This window comes from Cryptomeria japonica, chromosome 3, assembly GCF_030272615.1.
Source record: "Cryptomeria japonica chromosome 3, Sugi_1.0, whole genome shotgun sequence".
Classification (NCBI taxonomy): Eukaryota; Viridiplantae; Streptophyta; class Pinopsida; order Cupressales; family Cupressaceae; genus Cryptomeria; species Cryptomeria japonica.
The window spans coordinates 103,654,075-103,665,299 of record NC_081407.1 but is presented as its reverse complement, the minus strand read 5'-3'; the positions used below and the strand labels follow the sequence as shown (position 1 = coordinate 103,665,299).

The following is an 11,225-nucleotide window of genomic DNA, read 5'->3' as shown; positions in this document are numbered from 1 at the left end:
CAAGTCCACTATCGTAACCAATGGTTAGTGTTTCGGTGACTCAGACATTGGACATCTTGGATTTACAGTATTTGGGAGTGCAAAAACACTACAAAACTGTAAAATTTGCATGTCTCCAAGTTCATTTACCCATTGAGTAGTAATCATGGCATCAATTAAGAGACTAATATTGCCACATATGCAATGTTGAAGATAGGTTACTTGCAAAGTTCAAAGCACAATCAATAAAACGATGGCATGCTATAATTCAATTTGTGCATAGAAAAGCAATGAGAAACAAGATTTTCTTCATATATTAGTGTGTCCATAGATATCATTTCTTAGCATATTCAGTCCAAGCAACCCAACAATAAGCACACTGGAATGGCGTCAAGTAGAAGCTACCAAAGCTATACAAGGAATTAGGAGAATTCTCTTAAAACATGCTTTCAGATGTTTTTAGATGATGAAGATGTACTCATGCTAAGCTCTCTCTTCATGGGAAAGATATTACAGATGTTGATAATGAGAAACCGTAATATTTCCTTTTACTTGGGTAAGAAGAGGTTGTACTATGATACCAGGTTCTTCTTGAGGTATAATATTGTATTCATGTATAACCTCAAAAAGAGTACAGCAATGCATTCGTCTTTATGCCTATCTAAAAAATCAATGACAAACTCAATATTATTAAGTTAATGTCACATTTAGAGAACAACATGAGCATGGATACTACCATAGCAAAAAAGACCCTGGTTTGATCTTTGGGTTAAAAACTCAGACACAAAAGTGCAAAGTTATGAGTTATATGCCAGAGATTCATAATTGGTAGCAACTGCAGCAACAAGGAGGTAGAGGCCTGATATTTACAGTTGCCGAAGAAAGAGAAGTAGTATTTTCATATTATATAAGGCAAGTCAATGTCATAATAAATGCGTCCAAATCACATAGCCAGATCAGTCACTGATAAAGGAAGTGTGATCCATGGTTTTGCTAGGGATTTCCCAGAGCATAACAGGGAATGATCATTGCAATTGGACATGGATGAGAACCAGCAATTTGCTATGAAAATAAGGCAAATCAATATGATGCTCTACACATCCAAATTAATGTAAATGAATAGAACGCCCACTGATAGAGACTGATCCTGGTCTTGCTTGGGATCTACCAGAGTGTAGCAGGATTTGATATTTGCTATTGTGCAAGGAACAACAACCACAAATTCCTATGAAAATAAGGCCAAACAACATCATTCCATGCACATCAATATCAAATTACATAGTCAGACCACTCACTGATAAATGAAGTGTGATCCATGGTCTTGCTGGGGACCTCCTTCAGCATACCAGACCCCTTCTTGTTACCCACCAACCTAGCAGGGTTCCCAACAGCTGTAGCAAAGCTAGGCACATCAATCAACACAACAGAACCTGCTCCAATCTTAGCTCCCTCACCAATCCTAATATTCCCCAAAATAGTAGCCCCTGCCCCAATGAGCACCCCATCCCCAATCTTAGGATGTCTATCACCTCCATACTTCCCAGTGCCCCCCAGTGTGACATGATGGAGAATCGATACATTGTTGCCTATTGTCGCAGTCTCCCCCACCACGAGCCCTGTGGCATGGTCAAAGAACACCCCTTTTCCAATTCTTGCAGCAGGGTGTATATCAACAGAAAACACCTCAGACACCCTGCTCTGTATTGCAAGAGCCAATGAGACCCTCCCCTGGTTCCACAGCCTGTGGGCTACCCTGTGGGCCTGGCAGGCCAGAAAACCCTTGAAGTTAAGCATGCACTGAGTCAATGAAACACAGGCTGCATCTCTCTCCCTAAAGGCCCGAATGTCTGCCCTAATGCAGTTCCTTATGTGGGCATCTTCCATGAACGTATCTGCAATCAGATTATATAATTGTGAATTCAAAAGAGTGGAGTTTGAAAGCTTATTACCCAGATGGAAAGCCAGGGCCCTTTCAAGGGACCTGTGAGCCAGTATGGTGGAATACAGAAAACTTGCCAATGAGGGTTCTGCCTCTGCATCTCTCACGGCCTCCCTCCTCATCTCAAGCCACAGTTCATCTCTCCCTGCAACATACTCGTCCTCGTCCTTATCATGGCTTCTCTGTTGCTCTGTTCGCAGTACCATAGCCATTGATATCGGGCTCTTTTGGATTATAGGTCTCCAAGATGTCCTTTCTCCATTGAATGCAATGCTTGACCTAGTTTTCCTTCCTAGTCCCAAATGGGTGTCGTTATTTTGAGAAAAAAATGGCATAAAACAGTGTTTTGGATTGGGAATACTCCTAATATGTGCAGAGCTGCAGGAAATTTCAATACCCGATTGTGGACCAAACCTCAGAATGGCCATTTTTGCAATTGCAATGCACTGCAGTCCATGCCCAAAACAATTTATCAAAATTACTTAAATGATTCTTGCAAGGTTCATTGAAGCAAAAATCTGGAGATTAAATCTAATCTCATTTTATCGCTGCCAAATCATGTAAGATGTGGAATTAGGCATGGCCATAAGAAGTATACAAGTTAAAATTTGTTTGTTATGTTGAGGGACGGCAGGGAAGAGAGGGTCGTGGGCCGGCTTAAAACTGAAATGATGCAGGATCCTCAGTCAACTTTTTTTGACTGATCAAGAGAATACAATTATTGGGGAATGAATTCTCGCTGCTTCTGATTGAATTGGAGGTCTAATTGGTTTGAAAGACATCTTTGCAAACGAATCCCACTAATTTTAAAATACTTGCATCCATTATGCAACTTGAGTTGGAAAATATTGATTTTTAAAAATATAAATGATGGTTTGAGGGGGATCAGAACAAAGATAAATTCCGAGAATATTGATTTTTAATGTATACATGATGGCTTAATGGGGATCCCTATAATTCCAATAATTGTGGTATTGTGAATATTTATTTATTTTAGTGTAAGGGTGAAAATTGTATATATTTTTTATTTCATTTAGTTTAAGTTAATTTTATGTAATGATAAAATAAGAATTTGTTTATTTTTTTTGTTAAAAATTGATTTATAAATTGAATTATATTTGTTTCTATTTGTATTGATTTTGAAAGATAAATTTAAATCTTAAGTTTCATCGATTTCCCATCTTAAATCAAAGTGATTGCACAAATTACCTAGGTCAAATACGCAATTGTGGAAACTCTAGGACTTTCCATTTTCAAATTCAATTTTAGGATTGACTTGACCCTTCCAACTAGTTGTTATTTGCCAACTTGAAACAAAAAACTCTGTTAGTGTCTTATGGAGTTGAATTTAAAGACTTACCCTAACTCATCTTTATAGATCTTAGACAACATCCAATAAGAGAATTTGTTAGCATAGTTAGCGCATTTATTATAAGTGTCTATGATAAACTCGAATTCTTATGATCGCCTACAAAACCAAAGACAACCTTTGACAAAAGAGTAGCAAGAGGATGAATTGTTTGATTATGGATGCAAAATGAGATAATAATACTATGAATATAAAAAGGATATATAAAGTACATGATGAGCCTTACTTATATAGGCAAGGTAAAAGGATAGGACAACATAGGTGTTACAAGTGCGGTTGTCATTGCACCAAAAGATTGACATGTAAATGCTCGATACAACCACTAGACTTATAGAATCCACAAGAGGTGGTTAAGCCATGTTACAAACCCAAGCGCTACATTGCACAACACAAGGAGACCAAGGGCGCACAACTTGGAACAATCCCCCAAAGAAAGCGAGGGGTTTGAACTTGCGACCAAGCTCTGATACCACTTGTTACAAGTGCGGTTGTCGTTGCACCAAAAGATCAACCTATTAATGCTCAATACAACCACTAGACTTTGGTGTAGGAGCACCTAAGTTATCATCAAGCCTCTATGAGGCAAGCTATGCATCATTTGTGTTTTGAAGAGTGAAAATTGTAAATAAGATCTCAAAAGACCATATGTGATGTAATAAAGGTCATTAAGACCATTAGTTTGTATGTGGAGTCTTAGTAGGAGTCATGTTGATAAAATTTGTCAAAATTATCATTTTGTGGGAAATATGTGTCAATGGGTCTAATGTAATGATTCAATGGTGTATAAGGTCCTTTTAGATCTATTTGGGCCTATTTGTATCCATCTTGAGTCATGAAGGTCTTAGGTTGAGTCTAGGATGCATTTTTGGCAAAGTTGTCAATATTGTCAAAAAAATGACAAAGTAACTTTTTTGCATTATGTGAGTAATTAGGTGTTAGTTGGTAATGCAAGTTGAAAAGTTATCTATAACCATTGGAGAGGGCTCAAAGAACATTTAAATGAGCCTTTCCTTGATCAATGTGAAGTTTGATATGCTTTTGAAAAGAAAATCAATAAAAATCTTGGAGTTCCCTGCACATTTCTTGTAATTCTTTGATGTAACAGTATGTATTTTGGTGTTTTTCTCTATGATATCTCATTCATCTTATTTTCAAACTCATTGGGAATGAAGATGAATTGAGTCAATTTAATTTGATCTTTGTTTCATTCATTTTTATTGCGTTTTGACTGAGATATCAAAGTTTTGGTGTGAACTGTCAAAACCCTCCCTAAGGTTAATAGTGAACATAAAAAATGTAAATATTCATTGTTAGTCATTGTAAACCTACCAAAATGGGTAGAAACTTGTACAATAACATTCTTTTCTATATTATTGTGTTTTCAGGGTCTCATGAGCATTTTGGCATGTGTTAATGTGTTGGAAAGCACTAATTTTTGTGTCTTAGTCTAAGAACATAGTGGTTTCATGAATTTTTGGGTGGTGAAGGTGAATCATTGGTCCTTGGGATATCTTGTGAAGGGAGAGATGGATGTGTGAGAGACCCCTTGGCATGATCCAAGTGTTAGGTGACCAAGGAAGCCAATCAATTCATGAGGGTTTATGTATGTCCACTTTTGTGGGTTGATTGTCAAAGAATGACAACAGACTGAGTTCTTATACTTTGCAAGGTCAGGAGATGGTTGGATGTTGAGTTGGAAGATATGGAAGAGAGTAGAGATTGCCCACACCATAAGACCAAGTGTTTGGAGTCATTTGAAGGAGGAATGAACTATTTAAACATGATTGTCCCTACACTTTGTATGACTATCCAAAAAAAATAGTGAATCCACATTAAGTATTGTTGTGTCCTCTTGGGTGGTTGGGGGGGTAGTGAACCTTGTTTGAGCATGTTGAGAAACCTTTATAGGAATGTTAAAAGGGGTAAATGTGTTTAGGAGTATCCATTACATGTTTTGAATGGGTGTTAATTGTGATTGAAGTCCTAGTAAGGGAATGGTGATGAGCAAGTGGCCACAAGGTGTTGATGGTGATTGAGAGTTGGAAAGGATGGATTGTGGTCTAGTTATGTTTTTTTCCCTGTTTGAGTGTATGTCAAGGGTTGGGGGACTGTTGATAAACATGGGTGTTTTGGGGGTCTTGAGGCCCTGTGAGTACCCAATAACCTTGTGAGGGATCTTGTGAGCAATTGAAGGTTTGTCACCTAATTGGATAGGTGAGTTGGGAGAAAGATCTCCCTTAGTTTGTTGTGTGTGTGGATTCCCTACATCAAAATTATAGAATCCACAGGAGGTGGTTAATCCATGTCACAAACCCGAGTGATGCACTACACAACACAAGGAGACCAAGGGCGTGCACCTTGGATTAATAGGACTATGACAAGTGGCTTAATTATGTGAAATGAGATGAAAAAATAAATAGTCTAAAGATACCCTAATTAATTAGTGTCAATAGGACTTAGGAGGTAAATTAACTAGGTAATATACCTCATTCACATGAACACCCCCCTCAAGTGGAACTTATAGCGGGGAATCAAATTTTCAAGTGCAAATAGTAGACAAGAAGTTGGTTATGTGTGTTGACAAAGTGGCATCAAGATGATTTTGATTTTTTGTTGTTGTAATGCATTTTTTTGCCTCTGAAGTTAATATTGTAAGAAAATTTTTCATAGATCATAACTTTCACTTTAGTTATCAAAATTTCACACCTTTTTTGTGCATATTAGACTTTTACAAGGAATTTATTTTCTCTTGCAAGTTTAAGACTTTAAAGATTGCCCATTTTTCCAAAACTTGTAGAAATCACCATGCATTATTCATGGTCAATTTGGCATCCAATCTTTAACACGACTTGAAATTTCTCTTTCACATCTTTCTTAGGCATCCAACCAAAACTAATTACTTGGGGGGCTCTCAAATCAAAGGGGAAATTTAATTGTTTTTGCCTTTGATTTTATTGGTTCGTGTGAACATGTCTCTCACACTAAATCCCTTCCATTTGAGTATTCTTTGTAATACTCCTGATAATATTAAATCAAGTGTGAATTTTTTAGGATAAAAAAACATACAATAAAAGATTATCTTCAATGTCAAAATGTTGAAATGATGCAACTTCTTGATTGTGGTACTGTCTAACCTGATCATCAAATTCTAGCATATGAAAAAACATAACATGGTCTCACTAAAATATATTTTGAAACATCACCATAATTTGGGGATGAACAATGCATTCACATTATTAAGGATATATCTCCCATATCACCTATTGCTACTTCTAAATCTAGAGTTGATAGCTCCATGTATTCCAATGATACTTTTCACTAGGGCATTGTTATTGTCTTTCTATATCCATAACATTGGGGCACATTTCGACCAAACATCACATGTTTATTTGTAGAGTCTTGCATTATCGATTTAGAAGACACTATTGAGGATATTCATCTTCTCTTTCCTGTCAGCTTTGATGAAGTTGCATAACCATTGCCATCTTTGGATCTTTATCTTGTCTTGCCTACAATCACTTTTATTGTGACAGGTTGTGTATATATCTATGAGTTTGTCTATCCAAATTTGTAATTATCTATGTTGACACCATTTTCAATAGTATCATATTCTCATCGGTACAATTATCACCATACATCCACAGTTCCTATTCTTGAATCTTATATGTTACACTTGATCCATATTTGTATCATTTGGCACACATTAACATTGTCTTTGAGATTGTTGAGCATCATTTAAAGGCATCGTGGAAATCATCAATATTGTAGATCATGTATATAATTCAAGACAATCATTCTTCTTCTTATATGTATTCCTATCAAGAATGGGAAGTCATATTGCATACATTTGTGGTGTTTTTTTTGTAAGAGGAGAAATAGCTTTAATAATTCATGTATTATCTTTAAACATCCAAAATCAAGCATCTACGAGTACTACATACACCATTTTTATGAAAGTTTGCATGATTGAACTCATCACATCTTAGGTTTGGGATGAAGTATTTATTTCCATGGAGACATTTCCTTCTCACTTTCTATAGAAAATCATAATGCATATGCATTTTCTCTTTTCTCTCCTATGAGGGAAACATTCATTGTATATTGTGTTAGAAGTAGTCCTTGTGGATCATCATGATTCCTATCACTTTTACATGTTGGTATTGTATTGTCATTGATGTCAACTAGTAAGTATATCATGTCGCCAGTATGGATGGTTATCTATATGCAAGGTGTATGCAGGATGCGTGAAGGAGATGTTACCGACATGGATGTTCACCAGTAAGTAAACATGACCATCGATAAGCAAGCAAAAGACAACAGAGAAGAGTGTAATCCATCGGTAGGCATGGTTATCAGGATGTGCATTAATGACATGTTTTACTCAAGGATAATACCCGTATGAAGGCAGGTGTAATATCACTGGTAAATAGACTTAGTGGATGAATCAATGTGTTTGATGACAAGTCAAGTTGACCCACCGACAGAACAAAGGAAAGAAGGCATGAAGGATAACCGGTAGGGTGACATGTACAGGCAGGGTTAGTGAATCGGTGAGCAAGCATCAATAGTATGTCTTGGTCAGTGAATGAATCTAAATTGACTCAGTGGACTGAACAGAGATGGATGTCGACAAGGATGACATGTGGATACTAGGTGGCAATCATCCAGAGGTCAGTGAAGTGTCCATCAATGTGGTAGGTGATGAGAAGGTCAACTTTAAATGAGGAACCCATAAATCATGAGTCAATGATAGAAGAAGTGTGGCTCGAGGAAAATCAAGTTGCAAAAGCTTTTTGGTGATTTAAATCAAGCAGGACAATCTGATCTTTATGGTCATTGGTCTAAGGAAACAACTGAGGCATTAATGGTGATTGACAGAGCGGGGCCAAAAAATAAGTTGCAAGTTGCTAATTATAGAAAGTGTGTATAGATATCATCAAAAATGGTGGTGATGTTTGATCTACTGCAGATCATCAATCGAGGAGATGAGATATAATCAGATTTGGTACAGATTGAGTTGGTGGAGAAAAGCCCTAGCATGCCACCATTTGAATTCTGGTCTTGGCAGGAAAACCAAGAATAATTATGTAGACCGAAGATGAAAGATGATGATGCTAGATATCGGAAAAGATAGAGTAACTGAGAGAGAAGAGAGTGATCAGAGAGAAGATCAAAAGAATCTAAGTGTTGGAGCTAACTGACATAAAATTTGAACTTGTATGAGGGCTAATCAAAGATTTTAGCGGTAAGGTTAGAGACACCGACAAGGTGCCATATACGATAAAAATTGTGTGAACTGGCAAGGGGGATTCAGGAAGAAAGCTATTGAAGGTGAAGGAGAAAAGAGAGTGTACCGGAGGAGGTTATGCAAGATAGAATTAGGGTGAAAGGATATAAATAGAGGATAGTGAACGAACATAGAACTGAGCATAGGAGAACCGATAGATAAGAGTTAAATCGGTGAAGTATTTAGATTGTAAGTGTTACAAAACTCATTTGTAACAAGGCTACAACTATTATATTGATTTGATCTATTGTATCTCACTAAGTTGGAGCTTAGTGCAGGGGTTGGTACTCCTTGGGTTGGTGCCCTAAATCAGGGGTTGGTGCCCTAAATTTAGGGGTTGCTAATCCTTGGGTTGGTACCCTAAACTTTGTAACCGTGTTTATTATGAGGTTGGATTGGAACAGTAGACTCCAACAACATTTCTCACTGAGGTTTTTCCCACATTGGGTTTTCCTCGTATATCTGGTGTTATGTGTTGTGTGTCTTTCTGTGTTTGTATTTGATCACTTTCCTTATCTCACCGGTATATCCTCCTTGTGGTTGATTTGCTAATAGGTACCAAGAGTTTGGTCTAGAAGGTTTAGAATATTGGGAACCATTGATTCACCCCCCTCTCAGTGGTACATTGTGTTCAACAGTACATTCCTTTCATGCATCATTTCTTTTTTGGAGAGGGGTTTTTATTTTTCATTTAGGATTTCTCATTTTCTCCACTTTATGAGAAATATATGCATGATTATTTGACTTGTCCTAGTATTTAGGACTCACCATATTGCATACATTAATCCCTAAGTTGTATTTAAGAGGGGTGTTAGTGTAAATAGAGTCATTAGCAAACTAGTTAGCTAAGTTCACCTTTCTAGGATTGACCTATTCACACTTATCTTAAGTTTACTTAGGATTTTCATACTTTTATCTCACCTCATATCATTAAGACATATTTCCTCATCTATTGAGACACCTATTGCATGCATACTTTGTACTTTCTAACACACTTGTCAAGTGAACTCACAAGTGTTTCACCTTTGGAGGGGTAGTTAAAGTTTCACTCCTACCTTCTCACATTCTTTCTCTATCACATATATGCTAGGATAATCATTTTATTTGTACATTATTCATTTTAAATTGATATCTACATACTATTGTGCTTCATTATTCACAAGTGGAAGGTATTTTCATTCTTGCAATTCTTGACATTCTATAACAAAAACTAATGTAGAAAAATTTCCAAAGACAAAGATGATAGGATAACAATTATGCTATAACTATCATGAAAAAGGTAATGAATATTCTTTAACGAGTCCTTCAAATTAAAATTGTGAGACTCCATAAACAAGGATAAAATATCTGATAGATAGGAATCCCCTATAGTTGTATTTTGAAGAAGATGTATATGATATTGCATTGACTCAATATGATCCATGGAAATAGAAATATTAGTCTTCTCTAGAGCAATAGAAGATGGAGATGCGATCTCAATAAAAGGAGAATAAGTAAGAAGATAAGTCTTTATGTCATTGAAATCTTCTCTAAAGTATCATCATGAACATATATATTATTTTCATCATTAAGGGGGATGATGTGATCCATAATAGGGTGATTTAATAATGGAGAGATATGTGCATCTTAAATATCTCCCAAAATTTGGTCTAAAGAATGCAAGGACAATCAAGTTATAATATAGCTCCCATATAGTGTCATAATTAATACAAGAACAAATTATTTTACAACATGGTCAATATTTCCATCCCATGTTGATTTCTTTCTAGATGTGTTTAACTTGGGTATGAGTCCATAAAGATAAGATAAAAGATTAAGACACTTGAGATATGTCACCATGCCATTTTTCCAAGACACATACGTATCCTTATTTAAGATTACAATAGAAGATTAAATACAAAACCCTGTTATATTCTCTTCAAAATATAAATTAGAGACTAATAATCTCAGTACATATCAAACAACTACAATGAAATCATCTCATGAAAATAGAACTTTTTCAAATGTGAAAGATGTCCAAGTTATTAATTATAATGCAAATATGACAAAATAAACAAAAGATATTTGGGCATAAATTTAAAAATTCATATGGATTAATGTAAAGAGGTCTTCAAAACTTTTCCAATTCCTATTCATTTTCTAAAAGTAAAGATTCTAGGAAAAATTTGTGAGTTTAGAAGCAATAAAAGGTATTAAAAACTTAAATCAACAATATTTAACATCAATAACAAAATCTAGAAAAAAACCTACATAACCATACTTTTGATGACTATCAAAAGTAGAAAATTTGAATCCTTGGTGAAAAGTTATGGCTCTCAAAAAATAGCTTCTTTAATAATGAAGGGGGCCTTGGCATTGTTTCAAAGGCAAAATCGGTGGTGTCACTCACTAGGAAATAGGTGAATAATGGATTTAAGTCAAACTATCCAAGTGGAGCAAAGGTGTTTTGAGTGGCAAGAGGGATGACAAAAAATAGTGAAGGCATTGAGTATGAGTGGAGATCATTAGTGATAGTTGCTGAGTAGTATTAAGGGGCTGGTGATGATCTATCTTGGTGGCAAAGCTTTAAGCCCATACAAATAAGTGGAAGCATGAACAAACCTCTCATGGGACTATGGGTTTAACAACGTGTGCTATTTAAAAAAAATAAA

The 11,225-nt window shown here is 35.9% G+C and overlaps 1 protein-coding gene across 1 annotated transcript; it reads right to left on the bottom strand.

Moving 5' to 3' along the window:
- Window positions 1–851: 851 nt before the first annotated feature.
- LOC131055731 (serine acetyltransferase 5) lies at window positions 852–2,685 on the bottom strand. Its single transcript, XM_057990132.2, has one exon. It carries the CDS (start codon window positions 2,344–2,346, stop codon window positions 1,249–1,251), a length of 1,098 nt encoding a protein of 365 aa, XP_057846115.1. The 5' UTR covers window positions 2,347–2,685; the 3' UTR covers window positions 852–1,248.
- Window positions 2,686–11,225: the final 8,540 nt, after the last annotated feature.